The sequence below is a fragment of the Helianthus annuus genome, chromosome 9, assembly GCF_002127325.2.
Source record: "Helianthus annuus cultivar XRQ/B chromosome 9, HanXRQr2.0-SUNRISE, whole genome shotgun sequence".
In the NCBI taxonomy this organism is placed as follows: Eukaryota; Viridiplantae; Streptophyta; class Magnoliopsida; order Asterales; family Asteraceae; genus Helianthus; species Helianthus annuus.
Window position 1 is genome coordinate 99,187,430 of NC_035441.2, and position 22,198 is coordinate 99,209,627.

General features: G+C 32.0%; 1 protein-coding gene and 1 long non-coding RNA gene across 2 annotated transcripts; both read left to right on the top strand.

Annotated features, from left to right (window-relative positions):
- The first annotated feature begins 1,023 nt into the window (after window positions 1-1,023).
- LOC110878150 (AT-hook motif nuclear-localized protein 15) lies at window positions 1,024-2,704 on the top strand. Its single transcript, XM_022126407.2, has one exon. It carries the CDS (start codon window positions 1,597-1,599, stop codon window positions 2,518-2,520), a length of 924 nt encoding a protein of 307 aa, XP_021982099.1. The 5' UTR covers window positions 1,024-1,596; the 3' UTR covers window positions 2,521-2,704.
- Window positions 2,705-12,912: 10,208 nt separating this feature from the next.
- On the top strand, window positions 12,913-14,024 carry LOC110874495. Its single transcript, XR_002555995.2, has 4 exons — window positions 12,913-13,034; window positions 13,118-13,509; window positions 13,574-13,669; window positions 13,758-14,024. It is a non-coding gene; the product is annotated as an uncharacterized LOC110874495 (long non-coding RNA).
- The last annotated feature ends 8,174 nt before the right edge of the window (window positions 14,025-22,198 follow it).

A 22,198-nucleotide genomic window follows, 5' to 3' on the forward strand; every position in this document is an offset into this window, starting at 1 on the left:
TGTTGGCAATTTAGGTAGGGCTGCAAACGAACCGAACAAACAAAAACGTGTTCGTGTTCGTTTGTTAAGAAATATATGTGGTCACGAACTGTTCAAGAACGTTTACTAGACGAGATTTTATGTTCGTATTTGTTTGTTAGGGAAATGAGCTTGTTCGTGTTCGTTTATGTTTGTTTGTTAATTTTAGGTAACGAATAGAAACGAACCTTGATGAACATAGATGAACACAAACTAATGTTCTTGAACACAAATGAAAACAAACCAACACAAATAAGCGTTTATGAACAGAATATATAATACACTATCACTTTTTACATATTTTATTTGTAAGAATTTTAAAGCATTTAAATAAAATATAAAAACTTAAAAACACTAATGAACTATCGAACACAAACGGACATGCTACCAAACATTTACGAACATAAATGAACGAACGCGACCTATGTTCATGTTCATTCATTTAACTTAACGAACGAAGTATCTTTTTCGTGTTCATTTATTTAATAAACGCACGAACACAAACGAATTTTCCACCGAATATTCATAAACTGTTCGTCAAATATTTGATTTGTTTACACCCTTAAATTCAGGTATACCACCCGAAACCCGTATCGGTGAGTCCAGCCACATCCCTAACAAAAATATATAATCCAAACAAGGACAGGTAACAACTATTTATTTAGTGGGTCGAAAATAAAATATAAGCTCAAAGCCCTATCAAAAAGTGAAATATAAAATATTTTAAACCGGTCCCTCTCCTATCCTCACTTAGTACGAACTATAATATATAAAATAAAACCGTTTTCATAATTACTATTACTAATATTATAAATTATAAAATTTTCCTTTTAACCTTACAAACCAAAATTTATTATTAAATTTTCAATTTAGATCTCATGTTAGTGTGGGAAAGAGAAGGAAACGAAACGGAAGTGTTCGGTCAAAAATGGAATAACTAGCCAGTCAACTTTAGCCAAAAACCATTGCGACTTACAATGCATAACACCAAAAAATGTTAAATTTATCATATCTCACCAGCTGTACTTCGTGTTCCCCAACACCCTATTGGCTCATTCTAGACACCACCACAGGATAACCTCTACTCAACTCAATCGAAAACCGCCTTTCTAAACAACACTAAATACTACTGCTCTCCCTTATCGTACGCCTCTCTGCACTTTCCCTGCTAAACGTACACCCCACTCACACTCTCTTCTAAAAAGCGATCATCATCACCACCTGCAATCCTACCTTCTTAACATCTATACTGCTACTCTACAACTCTCTTTCTAGCTGCTGGCTTATTTTAGCAGGCTTCAAATATTTGAATCTTTACCTGATTTGGTGGTTCAACTTATTATTATTGAACAGATCTGAGTTTATGATGGATTAGGGTTTTCATGCAAATGGGTTCTGTGTGAGTGGATAACTGTTGTCTTTTTGCTTTCAGTCTGGATCTTTAAATTTGCTGGTGCTACCGGACAACTTAAAAGAAGACAAAGGTGGATAAATATTGAAAACGATATCGTTTTCAAACCGATTAAGTTGATAAAAACAGTTAATCTTTTGAGTCCCTTTGAGTTGAGTTGTTTGGTTATGGCGAACCGATGGTGGGCGGGAAATGTTGGTCTGAATCCGATGACGTCATCCGGCCAGCTGCCGTCGCTTCACTTACGTCACCCGGCGGCGGAGGAAGAGAAGACGGTGTTGAATACCACCGGAAACAGTTCAAACCCTAACCCTAACGATCAACACGATGAGAATGAAGAGGAATTTGGGGAGCAAGAGCATAATAATGTTGGGGGAGGGTCGTTGGAAATATCCGAGCCTACGAGCTCGGGTGGAGGCCGGCGGCCGCGTGGACGGCCGCCGGGCTCAAAAAACAAACCGAAACCACCTATTGTGATTACTAAAGAAAGCCCCAACGCGCTCCGGAGCCACGTATTGGAAATCACATCCGGAAATGATATTTCCGAATGTATCGCGACGTTCGCTCAGCGACGCCACCGCGGGGTTTCCGTCCTGAGTGGGAGTGGCGTCGTGACGAACGTCACGCTTCGTCAGCCTGCGGCCCCTGGCGGGGTGCTGACCCTGCAGGGGAGGTTTGAGATACTGTCGCTTTCAGGCGCGTTTCTGCCTCCCCCATCTCCGCCTGGGGCCACTGGGCTGACGGTGTATTTAGCTGGTGGTCAGGGTCAGGTGGTTGGGGGGATGGTGGTAGGCCAGCTAATGGCCTCTGGGCCGGTAATGGTGATTGCGGCGACATTTACTAACGCGACTTACGAGCGCCTGCCGTTGGAAGATGACGTCGAAGAAGGGGCTGACATGCAAATACAGCAAACTTCAGGGGTCAATGCTGGAAATAGTCCTCAATCTGGAGGGGCTCCTCCTCATGGTGATAACATAGCATCTTCTTCAATGGCGATTTACAATCAGCCCCCTAAACTATTGCCAAATGGTCAAATGCATCAGGATATGTTTTGGACTACTCCTCCACGCTCTTCACCGTCTAATTTCTAGCTATTGTCAAACCAAGTTCCTCTCCTTTGTAGAAGAATAGGGTAGAAACTAGAAAGGTAGAATTTTCTTTTTCTTGGATGATATTTTGATTAGGGTCGTTAACCTTGTTTTGTTGTAATATCAATGTGACTTATCTATTTAGTTTGGTGGTAGTTTGATGGTTTTGAAGCTAGTTTTTCTTCTTCTTATTGATATTGATTAGGTTGGTACTTATTTGAGTCTAAAGTTTTAAAATGAAATTTGAGTTTTTCAAGTCCAATTTGAAGAGCATTCCAGCTTGATACGTGACTTGTTTTTTTGGTTTGATGGCTTTTGAAGCTAGTTTTACTTGTTAGAATTGGTGTTCATTGGTTCGTTATTTATGTTATTGAATAGAGATATTCAAGTTGGAAATTTTAAAAATAAGTTTTGAGCGTTTATTAGAGGTCGAATAGTTAAATATAAATTTTTTGAGTTTGATTCAAATAAAGAATTTTAGGGTTTGCTATTCAGAAATTGGTAATGGTGTATCTTGTTGCCCGTCTACTTGCCATTAGTATGTAATTGTCTCGATTTTCGTTTTTTGAAGTTAATATATTAAACAAAATTGCTTGTTGATGTATAAAAAAAGTTACAACGGCAAAAAAAAAAAAATAAACGAATATTTGCCATTTAGAGCATTCACATCTAGGGAGTGTTTTATCATTTTATAAAAAGTGGTTGTAAGTGGTTGTCAGTAGAGAAAAGAGAAACTGTTACTGTTCATCTGTAAATTTGAGAGTACATTGTTCATCTTTTATAATTTTTTAATATATTTTAAAATGGGTTGTGAGTAGATTGAAAAGAAGGTATTAAAAAAATATTATTTAATTGAAAAGAAAAAAAGAAAATCTAAAAGGTCAATTGCCTCTCTATGGCCAAGGAGAACTCCTAGTCCATAGTCGAAGCCCAACATGACTCTTTAACATTCCTCCTCTTTAGAGTGGCTTTCTCCCGCTTCCAGTCGCTTTTGCTTTTGACAAGATGCCCTAGTCCTTTTGGTAAGCGTAAGCATTTCGTAAGCAGAAAAACCTAGATATTAAACTCCCGGTATCAGTTACAATGCTCACTATTATGGATCCCACGACGACAACTCCCGCTGAAGCAAATGTTGCTGCAGAGGTAGCTAAATTACCTATCCGCTATAGACGGAAAAGGCATGTTGTGCCGTACTTAAATAAACCTTAGTTGAAAAAAAAAATTCTTGATGGACCAGAAATAAATTATTGACCTTGATATAATTTTATACCGGAGTAAATGAAGACTCCTAGAATGGCACGCACAAAGAAGCCTACTCAGAGTAGGAATCCCGCACATTATAAAAAAAAAGGAAAATGGACCTGCAACTACCTTAGACTTTCTTTAAGGAAGATTGCAATAAGATGGTGATTTTTAGTGCAATATATAGGGTGGTGAACAGTTCGTGAACCGTTTGGCGGGAAGTTCATTTGTGTTCGTTCGTTTATTAAACAAACGAACACGAACAAGAAATTTCGTTCGTTTAGTTAAATGAACATTAGTACAAAACCAATTTTTTGGTGGTGTAAATTTCATGTTTTTGGTACTATCTTATAATAGAAAGCACCAAATACCAAAACACACCAGTTAAAAATACATTACACACCACCATTAAATGCTTACAAGTTATACACCACCAAAAAATTAATTATTTGAGGCTAAGGTTGCTAATAGCACTAAAAGACAATACAATTGATTTTTTTACTCGTAAATACAAAATTGATTTTTTGAGGCTTAAACTTTTTAGCACCAAAACACCAAATTTTATTTTTACCCCATTGAAAATTTTCTCTCTTTCTATCTTTGAAATCCTTCAAAATTTTTAATTTCCCTCTAGTTATTTTCATCCCTAAATTTCCCCCCTCCCAATCTTGATTCTAAATCCCTCCCTCCCTTTCAACATCTCATATACAGGTTTCAGGGGACTACATGAAAACACTTCATTCTAATTCAAGCATTTAAGTCAGGCTCATTGCTGAATTTGTTTTTTTTGTCAGCAATGGAGTTTGATTTTGTCTTTACTTACAGTTTACTCTTCAATTCATGTTTCAGATTGATCATGTTGATTTTGTCGACTTCGTCTTGTATCGAGTCTTGTACTTAGAAATGATAGAGCTAGACACGTTGTACGAGAAAATAGGAGATGTGTGTTGAAAGTTGATTTCGCACGAAATGATTAGATCATTTCGTACGAAATAGCTATTGCTCATTTCGCACGAAATGACTCTTATCTATTTCGTGCGAAATACCACTCCTATAAATACCTAGCTTGTGATTTCATTTGAAACGATTCTGATTCTGGTACCGAACTGCTGCCGACGTGTCATTTGATCTGTATCAGTGTAAAATCAATAAACAAGACAATTGAAAAGTGAATCAAGCTGTTTCCAATTCTATATCATTGAATTCCGCCCTTGATATGGATTAGAACTCTTCTGATAGACTCGTTTAGATCCATTCTCGATCCTACAAGTGGTATCAGAGCTCAAGAGGAAGAGTTCTTGCCAAATCAGCTCGATTTCATCAAAATTTCTGACTTCCACACCTTCTTTTTCAAAATTAACAAGATTTTACTGTTAATATGGAGTGAATTTCTCATATAATGTGCGAAACATAGTTTTTATCAATCCTTGAAAGAATCAGAGTTAAAATCAACCTAAAACGTGATCAATTTGACAAAAATCTGTTCGACATGATGACGTTAGCACCATTTCGCGCGGAATAGATCTTCATTTCGTACGAAATAGTTCATTTCCTTTGAATCAGAGAATTTATTTCGTACGGAATCATCTTTGTGAAGTCTATTTCGCACGAAATCAACATCTGGGATTTCATTTCGCACGAGATCAACCATTTGGACTTCATTTCGCGCGAAATAGACACTGAGTATCTCATTTCGTACGAAATAGACTTTCATTTCATACCAGAGAATCATTTCGTGTGAAAGTGTCATTCCGCTTGAAGAGGCCATTTCGTACCAAAATTGATTTCGCACCAATAGTCCATATTGCATCAAGTCATTTCGTTTGAGATTTCATTTTGTGTGAACTTACATTTTTCTTGAATTTTGTGAATTTGAGTAACAAGTTACCGAAACATGGAAGAGGAATTTTATAATGCATTTGCTACCGCTCCAGTTACTCCAGTTTCAGTTGTCGAGACTCTTGAAATTGAAAATGAAACGGGAATGTCTCAAAAGCCTCCTAAACTTATGTACATCGAGGATTTTAAAGGATGGCAAAATCGTTTTGAAATCTGGGTGCAAGCCTATAAGTTCGATGCATGGTGCTCATTGGAGATAGATTACGTTAAACCGAAAAATGAACGTGGGATTGAAAAAGCTTTTAGTGACTTTTCAGCAGCTGAGAAATTGAAATATACCAGTGAAAAATATGATGATTAGTCTTCTCCAACAATCTGTAAAAGAAGATATTTTTGTGTTACTTTAACATGGAGGTACTGCTAGATCAATTTGGTTGGCATTGATTAACAAATTTAAAGGAAGCGCTGATATGATAAAGAACAAACAAGCTTTACTAAAGAAATCATTTGATATGTTTGTAGCGTTTGAAGGTGAATCAACAAAAACAACCATCGATAGATATTGTCATCTTGTTCTGGAAATGGGAAGATTGGAAATAAAGAACGACGACGATGAATGGGTTGATAAACTTGCTGATGCACTACCTCAGAATAAATGGGGAACATATTTGTTGATTTTGAAACACATAAGAAAATCTGAGAGTATGAATTTGGCGAAGTTCATTCAAAAAATTGAAGAACATGAATTGGATATTCAGAAAACTGCTATCATGACTAATCCAAATGCTCAACAAGATGTTAGTTTATACTACAGAGGAAGCAAATTTGAGACTACTCCAAGTCCAAAGATTAAGACTGCTTTCAGTGCTGATAGTTCTTCTGGAACTAGTGGTAGCACAGTTACTCAGAGTGGTGGATATTCATCATCGTATTCAAGTTTTGATCCGAATTTCACAACGCCAAGTCCTCAACGACATAATTCAACAAACTTGCAATGCAATGCAATGTTACATTGAATATTCAAAATGGTCAAAATCTTTCTCCAGAAATGGCTAAGCAACACATGGCATCACTGGTTGCTATGTTAGAATCGTATGAAAGCTTAGTTGCTGGACGAATTGGAAATCCGATGCTCACCAAAGAGGATTATGATCAAATTGATGCTGAAGAACTTGAGCTGATGGACATCAAGTGGTGTTTGGCCAGTGCTGTAAGAAGAGCAGAAAAATTTCAACAAATCACTGGAAGAGATGATTTTCGTGAGATTGGTACATCTCAGATAGGTTTTGACAAATCAAAGGTTACTTGTTTTCGTTGCAGAGAAAATTGACATTTTAAACGAGAATGTACAAACAAAGAAGCAACTGGAAGACAAGAAAAGAATGATTATTATCAAAAATCAGTTTTTCATCAAATTGCTCAACAACCATCATCATCTCGTTCTATTGAGGATGGAAAGAAGAAAGCTTATCTTGTCAATCAAAATGATGAAAAAGTGGCCGAGGGAATTAGCTGGGATAAATATTGTCCAGATAAAGAATTCTTAGAAAAATCAGCTTTTGTTGCTAGAATCTTGGAAGAAGAAGAAGTCAAATCTAGTCCCAAAAGAATACCGATTTTTAGTGAATTAGGATATGATGCAGACACTGATGACGAAGAAGAGTATATCAATAAAGCTAGAAAAGGTTTGGATATTTACGGTTTTAATTTGTTTTTTGCAGATAAAATCGAGATGTTGAAAGAGAAAAGAACTGCTCGACTGAAGAAAGAATGGGAAGAACTAGAAGCAAAAAGGATTGCTGAAGATCAAGACAATTGAAAAGTGAATCAAGCTGTTTCCAAGTCTATATCATTGAATTCCGCCTTTGATATGGATTAGAACTCTTCTGATAGACTCGTTTAGATCGATTCTCGATCCTACAAGTGGTATCAGAGCAAAGGTTGAAGAAAATTCGACAGAAAAGTCGAAGTTGAAGAGTGGGAAGCAGCAATAGAATTCGATGAAGAACCAATGAAGTCTGAAAAGGTGATTGAGAAGGTGGTGGAGAAAATTGTTGAAGTGGAGAAAATAGTTGAGAAAATTGTTGAAGTGGAGAAAATAGTTGAGAAAATTGTCGAAGTTGAAAAAATCGTCGAAGTAGAGAAGATTGTTGAAGTCACAAAACTTTGTCTAAAATGTTTGTAATCTTGAAAACATTGTGAAGAAAAAGACAAGAAGATTAGTGAACTTGAAGAATTAAAAGAAAAATTGTTGTTTGATGTGAATTATGTGAAAGAATCGTATGATGTGCTGAACAAGACGGTTGATAGTCTGAACAAGACAAATCTAGAAATGGGAGCTGCTCAGCCGATGATGAGTTCAACATTAATGACTAAGCAGAAGGTCATTAATGAGTATATTGAAGATTGTGCAAAGCTGAAGCAGGATTTGGAACTTGAAAAGATTGAAAGTGAAAGAATCAAAAGATTGTTGTTGAGTTATACAACTTGTGATTATTTGATTGATCGAGTTTATCCTACTGTTGCAGGTCTTGAAGCTTTTCAAGATAAAAAGACGGAAGAGAATACTGGTAAGAAGTAAAGTGTCAAGTATAACAAGTGTCTGCCTCCAATCTATGAAAGTTATTCTCCCAGAAAACCAAATGAAGACCGATTGAAAAAGGCAGTCAATATAAAATTAAAGTCTGAAACCATTGATGAGTTACCAGACAACATTGATATCACATTCACAGCGTCTGACACTGATCATGAGTCTGAGTTATTAAAGAAAGTGGTTGATCAGGTGTTAGATATGGATGAAGAGTCAAAGTCGGAGTCTAAATCTGAAAGTTCAAATTTGTCAGAAAAGAGTCCGAGTTCACCGGTTAAACGGGTTTACAATAAAGAATTTCTGTTATCAAAATCTAATTTGAATGACGAACCAATCAAAGTGGCTTATACTTTGAATGATTCAGACAAATTATATTCTGATGAGTAATTTCCAATAAGAAGTGTGTCAAAACTGAACAAATCAAACAGGTTTTCAAATTAACAGAAATCAATGTTTCTGAAATAAAAGATTTAAATCTTCTCGAAAAACCTAAAAGGTACATTTCAAGAGTTCAACAGAGATTAAACAAGAAAAAGGGTTACAGTTCTGGTTATGTTTTCCAAAGAAACCAAACCATAACGGTAATTACAAAAAGAAAGGATTGGGTTTCATTTCCCCAGAAAATTACAAAAATGAGAAAAATCATAAATCAAAAACTAAATTTGTTTCAGGTATAAGTTCAGTAAAAGAACAGAAGAAGCCATTCTGGAGACAGACAAACAAAGAGTTTCTTGCTGAAAAGAAGAAAAATGTGTTGAAAGAATCTGAACGAAGAGTTGAACGAAGAACTTGTTTCAAATGTCAAGAAGTTGGACACATTGCTTGGAATTGCTCCAAGTCCAACAACGCAGAACAGGGAGTTTCTTTTAACCCAGATTTGAAAAAGAAACGTGTTGATAAAACAGAACAATAAACAGAAAGTTGAAACGTTTTTACAAAAGACAAGTCAATTTGAATAAACAGAAGTGGGTTGTTAAATCAGAGGGTAATTCTGACAATGATTCTGACTCGTCAAAGTCAGAGGAGTCATTTGTTGTGAAAAAGAATGAGAATTCCGTTCCAGAAATGAACGAAGAAAACTTTTCACCATTGTCAAAAGAAAACTTGAAGTTGAAAGTTGGTAAGGTTGAAATTTCAGATCAATTCTTCTCTGGTAAGGAAGAATTTGATGCGGAAAAAGTGTTTAATGGAAAAGTAAAACATATTTTTGGGAAGATGGTTGACAAGAAGGTGAAAGGTGCTAAAGAGTTTTATAAATCAAAAAGATGGTGGGATAGAGTTGAATCAAAATCACCCAAGGCTGGTCAGGCTTGGGTGATAGCTTTTTCTACTTAAAATTCTGACTTGCCGGAGCTCCTAAGATGGTAATCGTGGAGCAGGAATCGGCATCATTATTTAGAATTTTTTTTGAAAAATCTAAAAAATTGTTAAAATTCTACAAGTGTGACTTGCCGGAACTCCCAGGTTGGTAAGTGTGGAGTAGGAATCGGCATCTTTCTACACGTGGCATTTCAATTCACAAGTGGTTGAAAAAGAGGTTTTCACCTACATGTGGTTAATCAAGGTCATTAAGTTGAACTTGATTTAACTTTCATTCAAGATGATTGAGAAAACAATGTGATGAATTGACTCCTAACCTACAAGTGGCTGTAAAATCAACAAAAACTAATTTTCTGGAAAAACTATTTTGATTAAAACAAACTTAAGTGTTTTGAAATCATAATGGGAAAATAGTTTGTTGCCAGGGGAAGTTCTGATTGTTTATGCAAAAAAGATGGCGAATTGAAGCAATTCAAATCAGTTGTCACTTTATTTGTACAGTTTGTTGTCAAATTTTCTTTAAATGATTTTGAATTTTAGGGGGAGTAAGTCATTTCAGAAAATCCAAAAACATTTGAAAATTTGAAAAAGCCAAAAACATGATAAATTCAAAAATGAGTTTTGTTGTGAAAAAGAGGAAATGATAGTACATCAGTGGACCATCACAACACGCTAAAGATTTGGAAAATCAAATGAGATAAACCATCTCACTGAGGATATGTCAGTAGGTTTTTACACATTCAGTAGATTGTTTTTGAGATATAAACCTAAATATCAAACTTGCTTATTTTGTGGGGAACATCTATCGGATATATAGGTAACCCCTGAAATCTTGTTTGAAGGGCTTTCTATTTCTGACATATTAGGTCTTTGTGTGTGATGATATCTGGGGTATTATACTTGGACTTCTGATTTTGCGGGAGCAATAGCCTAGTCCTCGTATAATACTTTGCATTGCTTAAATCTTTAAGCTCACCCTCAGTACAAAAAATGATGAAACATTGCAAAATGCTAATCATGTGCTGTTGAAGAAAAGATTCCCAAACGGGACACACCTAAAGTCGAGCCATCATCTCTCTGATTGAACGGAAGTTCTAGCCTGAGCTCTCATGGTTTCGCATTCACCCGTTTACAGATATCATTAGTGCACATTCACCCGTAAGACTGAATATAGAAGTCTGGATACAGGAGTATATTCTGAGATGGGATACGCGAATAGGTTTAAGTTTCTTAAAACACTAAATTCGTATCTCAAAACAGTTGAATTTTGTGTGAAAATTTTAGTGGATCAGTATACTGACAATCTATGTGAATTGTTTAGAACTTAAAATGTTTAAAGCTTAACGGTGTTAGTGATTTTTCTCAAAAACTGATATGATCCTCTTACACAAACTCACAAAATATTGTCTGTAAATATTTCTTTACTGCTTTCTGTTAAAAACAAAAATCCAAAAAGATTGTGTTTTGGCATAAAATTTTGAAAATTCAAAAAGATTTTATTTCATCTTATTTTCGACAACTGATGTTGGAAAGCTGATTTTCAAAATTCCGAATGCTATTCATGATGAACAGGTTTGGGAGAGTGTGTGTTATGCTTACATGTGGTCATTAAAGATTGTAAATGTCAAATCATATTTTGAACGTGATTCTACAAGTGGTAAACAGAAGATAAATTTGTCAACTTTTAAATATTGTGAAATTTATTGTGAAGTAGAGATTTGTGCAGGTCCCTGTGTCTAAACCTGAGCAGAGTGTGAGCCAGGTCACGATTCTAAATCTAGTGAAATTCAGATTACGATCCCAGCACAACTTAAGGGGGAGTCTGTTAGAAAAGGGGAGTCTGCATATGCAAGAGCTAGATTCGATTCCTGATGTTTGAAGAACTTAAGAAATCAAGAGATCTGATCAAGAGAAGTTAGTGCCAGGATTGTGATCCTGGGAAAGATGAAGAATATGGAAAGATTGCAAATTGTTAGATCAACATCCAAGGGGGAAATAAGTTGATGATAGAATAGGAGATAGAGTCTGAAGGATGCTTACAATGTCAGATACTTTAAAAAAGCGAATACTGATAAAGATTGAAATCTGCGAAGACTCAACACCGAAAACTTCGTCAATATCTAAGGGGGAGTCTGTTGGTGCATATGTCTGTCGACTTCGTCTTGTATCGAGTCTTGTACTTAGAAATGATAGAGCTAGACACGTTGTACGAGAAAATAGGAGATGTGTGTTGAAAGTTGATTTCGCACGAAATGACTCTTATCTATTTCGTGCGAAATACCACTCCTATAAATACCTAGGTTGTGATTTCATTTGAAACGATTCTGATTCCGGTACCGAACTGCTGCCAACGTGTCATTTGATCTGTATCAGTGTAAAATCAATAAACAAGACAATTGAAAAGTGAATCAAGCTGTTTCCAAGTCTATATCATTGAATTCCACCTTTGATATGGATTAGAACTCTTCTGATAGACTCGTTTAGATCGATTCTCGATCCTACAGATCAAGGCCAGGAAGAAGATCCCAGGATAATGGTCATGAAGAAGGAAGGCTTTAAAGGGTTACAATCGGTAATTCTTAAATTATAGGTTTTGGTTAATCTGATTTGAAATAGGTTTGTTTTGAATCATTCTTTTTTTTGTGCTGGCTGTGTGTTGCTACAAACTCCACAATCAAGCAGGGGTCTGAAAAGGCAATTGAAGCTACTCAAACCAATGTTGGATAAACTAAGGTATTGGTGATTATTTTTGCTCTTATTTGATTTTGTTTGGAGTTGATCATAATTGCTTGGTGTTAAATGCATTAAGTTATGATATTTAACTAAATATAATTGATTTAAAATTATGCATTCTGTTACCTGTGTTGAATGATTTTAGATCTGAATTTTCATATTTCAAGATAGCAAGTTTAGTGTAAGATATTTTTTGTTAGGCAATATCTATGGCTCTGGTTGTAAGTATGAATTGAAGACGTCGGTTTAGGTTGCAAGTATGGAGACATCGGTTCGGAAGTTATTGTATATCACTTTCACCTAATTGTGTTATATTCATGGTTTATTTTATATTGGTTTTAAATTAAATTAATTTTGTTTTTTTGTATATTTTATTTTCTTTTTTAGATAATTTGTTTATAATTGGAATTGGAATTTACTGAGAATTTTTAATAAAATTTATTGAAAATTAAACTATAAAAGAAAAATATATTTTTTAGCTTAAACACCAAAAGATGCGGTCTTAGAACATCTTTTGAATATATTAGGAAAAAGTAGTTTTTGCTTAAATTATCAAAAGATATGGGTCTGGAACTGCATCTATTAGACTATCATCTTTTGGCTTATAGCCATACTTTGCCATAAGATGTGGGTCCAGAACCGCATCTCATAGCCAATTTACCCCCATCATTTGATCAATTCTGTACTAGTGGATGTATCCCCGGCCGGTTTATGAGAACATCTTGTATTCCGAATTCTTAAACATGCTCTTGGAGGGTTGGCTTGATGTCACAATATTACATTGGTTTGCCATGTAAGTCGCTATTATTGTTATTATATGATACCATAACATGTTTAGATAGAATTGAATTTACTAACTTTGTCACATTTTTTTAGGCATTTCTTTGAGTCGCCCAATTCTAGGTGTGCTTTTTTCAGTCCACAAAAAATCACTGGATCATGGTGTAAAACACTTCTTGAAGACGTTAAAAAAAACGTAAAAGAAATACATGAGCTTCATTCTAAAAAAGTTTTCTATCTTGCACCATACTTAGCCGGGTAATATAAATTCCTCACCATACATACACATACGCATACAATACATACTTAATATGTTCTATAATTTTTATTTTTGTAGTAAACATTGGTCGCTTATAATTGTTTGTCCGGACTTCAAATTCGGCTATATTGTAGATTCTATAAATGAAGGGAAGACCCATAAAAATTACAAGCTCATCAAGATCATTAAAGAAGTTTTTGAGATTAATTTTAAGTGGCACATGGTACAGGTATGTGAATACTTTATTTGTTAAAATAGTCTAGTTAAAGTAATTCATTGTGAATATGATGCAGTGCAAACAACAGAAAGGCAGTTGAGAATGTGGGTATATGGTAATCAAACATATGAAAGAGTTTATCGACTCTATACAACATGATTTGGTTAACCGAGTGAGTTTTCGTAAATATTCATAAACTTTGTTTATTACATTAAATTATATATATCTGAAATCTAACTTTTGTATTTATTTGTTTTTAGCTTTGGAATGAAGAAGGGTATTTTGAAGAATCTCAAATTGAGAATTTAGTGGTAGATTTAATGTCGGAATTTATTAAAAAGATGTTTTGATCTTGTACGCATTAGTTTTTGTTTCATACTTTTGTAATTCCGAATACTTGAGCGGGTTGTTGGGTTGTTTAATACTAGTTAACTTTTGTCGTGAGCATGTGCATTTGTGTGTAATTGGAATTATATTGGGAAATATTACTAAAAATTCTGGAATTTTGCAAAAATATTAAAAATTTATATTTTTTTCTTGTCTTATTTTTTGGTGCTATGGAGATTTGTTTTTTGGTGTTAATTTTTTGGTGGTGTGTTTAAGGATTTAATGGTGTTTCATCATTGATTTTTTGGTGGTGTGTTTGGAGCAGCACCAACAAATCCCATTATTTGGTGGTATATTTGTTGGTGCTCTATGGTACAACATAAAATAAAGCATAAAATACCGCACCAAAAAAGTTACTTTGTACTAGTGGAACAAACATGAACAGAGGTCGTGTTCGTTCGTTTATGTTCGTGAACGTTCGGTAACGTGTTCGTTTGTGTTCGATAGTTCATCGGTGTTTTTAGTTTTTATATTTATTTAAATACTTCAAAATTCCGACAAATTAAATATCTAATAACTGTCGGTATATTATATATTCTGTTTATGAACGATTGTTTGCGTTCGTTTGTTTCCATTTTTGTTCATGAATATTAGTTTGTGCTCATTTGTGTTCGTCAATGTTCGTTTTTGTTCGTTGCCTAAATTAACGAACACACACGAACAAGTTCTTTTCCTTAACAAATGTACACGAACATAAAATCTCGTTCGATAAGTGTTCGTGAACGGTTTTTGAACACATATATTTCTTAACAAACGAACACGAACAAGGTCTTTTCCGTGTTCGTTCGGTTCGTTTGCAGCCCTAGTAATATATGGTTAAAAATGAAGAATTGGATGTGAATACTCTTAGTAAAACAGATTTATATATTTATATATTTTTGTTAGAGTAAATTACTTTTTGAGTCCTTATATTTTAGTGGTTTTAATAATTTGAGTTCAAAATTAAAATATTTAACACCATGAGTTCTTAGAAGCTTTTTTTATAACCTTTTTAGTTCTTTTGAGTCCAATTTTTAAACTTTTGAGTTCAGTTTTTTTTAACAAAATTTGACTCAGAACGTTATAAAATGAACAAAATTGGACTCAAAACATTATAAAATGAGCGATTAGGAATTCAAGTAATTAAACTTTTTGATTTTTGTCTCGAATAGTTAAAACAACTAAAACACGAAGACTTAAAAAATATTTTAATCTTTTTATTATTGCTTCCATCTTAACAATGGCAGCCTGGCAGGAAACCTATTAAATTTGCTTCGGAAAGGTATGGGGTTCAGTCATCTTTAACCAGGTCTTTATGCTTTGGTTTGAAGTTTCATCCACTTGCAGACATTGACGAAATATAATATATTATAATTTTGGATTCTGATGAACATAGCCTTGTGAGTTGTGATGACCATAACGCCCTGGCCACCAAGCCCATTTTTGTAGGAAAGAAACCTGATGACAAATATTTTTTTTGTTTGTTTTTAACTACTAAATGATTGTAACTGAATGAATGATGGTTACTTTTCATAATAACCCATACCCAAATCACTAAAAATTCATGTGCAAGTATTTTAGAACAAGTGACAATATTATACATTACAATATTATTACTCCATACGCCAAACTAACATTCGAATCTTAAATGACTACCGAATCAACTTAATTTAGTGTTTTTTTTTTAATTTAAATAGCTCTACGTTAAGTGAACTTAAAGATGGAATGTACCAGAGTGTTACACCATACCTGTTTAATGAAATGTCTTAAAAAAGTTAAGTTTCAATTGATATTGGTTCACATATGAATCAATACCGGTTTACATATGAATGAATGTTAATCTTATGTATACATTACTAGTTTAAGTTCTCGTGTATTACACAGGTTGTATGAAGAAAATACTTCTTAAAAATTTATTGATAATTTGCATGTTTTGAGTGATGAGCTTGAGGAAAGTTCACCAAGTATACTTTTTGCTAATAAAGAAAACGATGAATAATTATCATGTGGGACCGTTGCTTCCAAGTCTAGGAGTTGACCAGTCCGAATATAACATATTTACTTGCTCAATTTTCAATATTAGATAAATTTTTATAACTTTGAATGATGTTTTAATTGGCAACAAATTTCAAAGGATTGCTCAAGTACATCTTTCATTCTCTTGGCAAGTAGTATCTGAAAATGTCAAAATAATTTAAATGCCATTATGTTTGATTTCAGTAATCAAAATGTTGAGTTTATAATAGACACATTGACTTTTTAAGATATCATAATGTTATATTTTGACCCAAGAAATCAAACTGTTGACATGAAGTAAAAAAAAAAACATTATTTTAGAGTAAAATAAAGAAAAAAAAACAATAAAAATGTTATTCGTCAACATGTATCAGGAATCAATAACATTACACATATATTGTTGTACGTAGGAGATATATGTTTCGAAGATGAAAATTTACCAATCGGTTTTTCTATACGTATGTTATTTATTTATTATGAATTATGAATAAGTTATAAAGAATAGATATATGGTAAATGGTAACATCAACAAATTAATTAATTTTGTATACCATAAATAATGTTTTTATTCTTGGTTTGAATATGAAATTGGTAAGTTATTTGAATCTAACTATGAAAGAGAATTTGTGATTGAGAAGAAGAATAAACTGTGAATGATTTTGTCGCTCAAAATATATGAATGAGTGATATTACATTGTCAAGTAGCAATAATAGACATATGTTCATGATAAGTGACATAAGTTGGTTTTGTTTAGTATAGTTAATAGATTGATACAAAACAATGAAAAATTCCTTAACAACTTAATATTTATAAATGTTTTATTGTTTACTTAGATATTGATCATTTACTTTTGACTTATCTATAATATATAATTAGTTATTAGTAATAATTCTACTTATAATAAAGAATTTCAAATCATGTCATTATGATAACACATTCTTATTATTTTATATAAATTTTTACTATATTTTTAAAACATTATTAAATAAATTATTATTTTATATTACAATAATAAAAATGATAAAGAATAGGTTAATCCGATAATTGAAAACAAATACCGTGCTCATCCCTAGGGGTGATAACTAAACATATATGAAAATTGACATTTTTTTTTTGACATTTTTATCTTAGTGATTGAGATTGAAATAAACATTGGAGGATGAATGATTCCTTGAATCGTCTATTTTTATTGTTTAATGGTTGCTAAAATAACTCTCATAATTATTTTTGCTTCATATTCACAAAAAGTCTCTCTCTCTCTATATATATATATATATAATTAGGTTTAAGAATGAACAACTTTTTGAGAATGAACTGAGTGAACTAATCTTGGTCTTTAATCATTTTTTAGATTAAAAGAGAAAAATTGACATTAGCCAAGTATGTTTAATTAAAATCCCTTAATTTTCTCATCTCTTAAATCTCTCTCTCTCTCTCTCTCTCTCTCTCTTTTATTTTTAATTACTAGTACGGTGCCCGCGCGATGCGACGGGGTGATACTTTGCATTGCGGCACTCGTTTCTGGTAGTTTTCTTATTCATATAATATTTATGATACCACTATTGTGGTGGATATATGTCATAAGTGTTACAGTGTTACACATATGTAAAGTTTTGTTTTTTTATAAAAATTAATAATAAAAAGACAAAAATATTGTTTTTTTTATAAAAATTAATAATCAAAAGACAAAAAATAAAAGATAAGTTGTTATAATTGTAAAGTATGTTTATTTTATTGGTTAAATTATAAAGTATAATTTTATTTTTTAAAATTCATAACTTTTTTTAAATATCCACATAGTACTTATCCAATAAACTTTAAATTTAAAATTTTTGTTTTTATAAAAATAAAAAATAGTTTTTGACTCGTAAGTACGTTTTAGACCTTTAACTTAAATTGTTAAATTTCGTTTTTTACAGATATAAAAAATTTATATTTATATAAAATTTCAAGAACCGTTTTTATAAAAAAAAATAGGATGTTCAGAGTTTATATCTTTATTAACTTTATATCATACTAAGTTCAAATTTTTAGTTCTTAACTAATCTTATCTATATGAGTCTACTTTTAACTTATAATCCCTAAAAATATGCAACACAATCTACTATGTATCTGGTCAAGTTGGTAAAGAATTCTTTTGAAACTGACTAATATTATCTATAACAATATAGTTGAACTTATTATTCCTAAAAATTTCCAACACAATTTAGTATTTATCTAGTAATGATTGTAAATTTCTGGAGTATTTTATTTATATTACTTGTTATAAAAATTGTTTATAAAATAATTATTTTTTTATAAAAAACAAAATGTTTTGTTTATAAATAAAGTAAAAAAAACTGTTTTACACATGTAAAGTTTCGTTTTTAATAAAAAAATAATAATCAAATGACAAAAAAATAAAAGATAAGTTGTTCTAGTTGTAAAGTAAGTTTATTTTGTTGGTTAAATGATAAAGTTTATAATTTTATTCTTTAAAGTTCATAACTTTTTTTAAATATTCACATAGTACTCATCCAATAAACTTAAAGTTTAAAATTTTTGTTTTTATAATAATAAAATATAGTAGTTGACTCGTAAATACGTTTTACATCTCTAACTTTAATTGTTAAATTTTGTTTATATATATATATAAAATTTATATTTTTATAAAATTTTAAAAATAGTTTTTATAAAAAAATAGGATGTTAAGAGTTTATATCTTGATTAACTTTATATCATAGTAAGTTCAGTTTTTTAGTTTAGCTTTAAAGTTTATTACTTTATTATTTTTTAATTAAGAAATACAAATTATTAGATTAATATCCAAGAATAACTGCAATATTTTATAATTTCAGCTTGACTATATCTAACTGCAATATCTATTTATTGCAACTTTAGGATATTAACTTATATAAGTTTTGTTGACTTATAAACTTAGAATACTAACTTTATTTTGAACTTTATTAATATGGTCCTGCATTATATTTACACAAAAAATAAAGTTCAAAAATAAAATAAACTTTATTCATACGTCTAGATCAAACATAACAACTGAAAATGAAAAAAAAAAAAAACAAAAAACACTTGATGGATTTCATATAGACTGCATGAAATCCGTTCCGCTTCTGAATTGACACTCGAGGTATTTTTAATCGGGTTTTCTGGTTTGTGCTTGAATCGGCAGCATCTTCTAATTCCTCTTCTTTGTCATTGTCCTCAGAATCGTCTAAATTAATAACCTCACTCCATTTCCATTCAGAGAGTCTCTTGAATCTCTTCCTTTGAGTCTCAAAACTTCTGATCCTTAAAAAGGACAAAAATTGAATACAAAACTTAAAAAAAAAGATTAAATAAACATTAAAACTACCACTTCACTAAATTCATGTTGAAGATTAAACTTGTATGGACTAAACATTACACCATAAGAAATAATATCAACATTTTTATCACAATCATCCTGCAATAAAACACACATATAATAACATAACGAACATGTTAATATGAAAGATATATGCAAAATTAATACTTAAAACCAGCAAAATCAATACTTTAGAAGCTTGTTCAACAACTGGGTTGTTTAAATTGGCATGTTCATCATGCAACTGAATCTGAAAAGTCAAATAAGTTAACATTCACATAAAAGTAAATAAAAGAAAACAATTATTCACTACTGCGATATAATAGAACTGAAATTAGAATTTTCAATCTCGCATGCTTGGTTTTTCGCAACAATTAAATTCAGAACTGGATCCATTTTTTAACTTTGTTTAGCAATAGATACAGGGATGTCCTTCTATATATTTATAGTAGTAACTATAGAAGTGCATTAGGGTTTAATTTTAGATTTGGCACCCTTTATTTAGGAAGTTAGTTGTAGTTAGTTGTAAGTTTTTATAAGATATATCTAAGTATAGATATTAGGCAATCTTAATAAAATAAAATGTGACACATAATATCTTCATTTTATGTTACGTGACTTTTAATTCTTTTTGTTTTTGTTTGCATTTGTAGATTAGGCGCATTAGATCACAAGTATTAATTACTTGTACATTAAAGCATTATCGACTTGTACATTTTAATCCGTGCATCGATATTGAACAAGACAATTATCGAAACGTTGACAAAAATGTTTAGGTCGTCATGCTATCTTTGGATTTTTTTAAACAATATAGTTTATAATATATGTCAAGAATTCGTAAAAAAAATATAAGTTTGTTGTGGAGGGTGAATTGTAACTAATTATCTATAATTTTGTTAAAGCCTCAGGGATTTAAGTGTAATAAGTTTAGGGGCTAAAAAATAAATAGTGTTTAAAAGACCAAACTACCCTCATTTTAGGGGTCTTTCTATAAATAAAGGGGGGAAGAAGTTCTTATTTTTTGGGTATCTTAAAATACCCCTCCCTCATGCATTATAATATAGTATAGATTTCTCCATCATTTATTTATCCATAGATTTTGTTTTAATTTTAACTTGAATATTGTTTTTCTTTTATTATCCGTATATAAAGATATCATAATATATTGTTTTTAACTTTTTATAATTTTCAATAAAAATTGAAAATTTTCTTTGAGATTGAAATTGTAATTATTTTTGGGCATTAACTTTTTTTTTGAATATGTGATGAAGTTATTTATTTTTGCATACATGTTATATGTTTCGTTTTCATTAATTTCATAACTTTTATATGAATCTACTCGTGTGTATGCATAATAAACTATATGTTGTTAATATACATATATGTAACCATACTTGAATATAATACACATGTGTATAAACTAACAGTTGTGTATCTTGTATAAACTGATAGTTAGCGAGACTGTACACATGTTATAAATTAACAGCTGTGTATATTGTATAAACTGATAGTTAGCGAGACTGTACACATGTGTATAAACTAACATCTGTGTATCTTGTATAAACTAATACTAGCGAGATTGTACACATGTGTATACACTAACAGCTGTGTATCTTGTATATATGGAAACTAGCGAGATTTTAGGGATTTTGAATATATTGTTTAATAAATGCCATTTACAAAAGACGCAAATACCCTTATGTCAATTAATTTAAAGGGAAGTTACAACATTATAATTACAATCTTGCCATTATTTAAAAATCTCTAGATGGTGTAATCCAATGGCGTAGATTAGTTTACACAGTTCACTGTCAACCTAGTGTTCACTCTAGAACCCTACCATATATATATATATATATATATATATATATATATATATATATATATATATATATATATATATATATATATATATATATATAATTTTTGTTTTTTTAATTTAGTGCCTTCGGGGAAACGAGCCTCGGCCGAGAGTGCAGCTCGCCCACCCCAGGGCCGGCCCTGATTGTCAGTAATAAAGTTGCACATTGGTAATCCGGCAATAATAACCATCGGTAACTCGTCAGCGATCAAATTACTCAAGGATAAATGTCCGACGAAACTTACCAATGAAATAATCTTGTCGGCAACCAACTTCACCGACTGTTTTTCCATCGGAATTGTATGTCTATGATACTCATTTGTTAAGTGGCGTACTGATTATTCTAACCAATTTGAAAACTTGTATCTAACATCAAACGATGCGTCGACATTTTTCAACTTTAATGTATTAACGAATTGTACACTTATACCATGCGTAGTGGTAAGGGTGAATAATGCCCCTACCCTTGGGCGTTTTTCGCCATGTGGCAGTCCAGTCAGCAAGGGGCATTATTGGACGTTTTTCTAAAATGAGTGTAGTGGGAACATGAGTATTATGTTAAAAAGGGGTGTAAAGAATTAAATAAAAAAAACTAACCAAAAAAGGGGGATTGGCCAAGAAAAAGAGGGATGCATGTGATTGGCCAACAATTTCCCATTTTGGCGTGATTTAAAACACGCTTCGGAGCTTTTTTTCGAAAATAACGCCCAAAAGGATGGGGCCTTGACATGATCAGGCGTGTTGGAGGCTTTTTTTTGAAAAAAAACACGCCCACTACACATGTTTATACAGTGTAAAGTCTAAAACACTTGTAATTTATAAACGCACGTGTGCCATCCCAAATTCTATGTACATCTGCATGCTAATTATACTTAGTAGTATCCTACCGCTATATACTTCGTGTGATTTCACTAAAAAATTTCTTATTACAAGATTTTTTTTTTTCTATCAATAAATTGTATATTTACTAAAGCATCCAAAAATTTATACCGTCTTAGTTTGCATGCTGTAACAGTTCTGTAAATACATAGTACATGGTTGAAAAGCATGTGATCTTTCTTTAGATAAAGTAAATACAATAGTATAAATAATAGTTTTAATAGTGAAATGAAATTGC

What these genes read in the sequence shown, in the direction of transcription:
- LOC110878150 (XM_022126407.2), top strand. Translation starts at nt 1,597, where the DNA reads ATGGCGAACCGATGGTGGGCGGGAAATGTTGGTCTGAATCCGATGACG.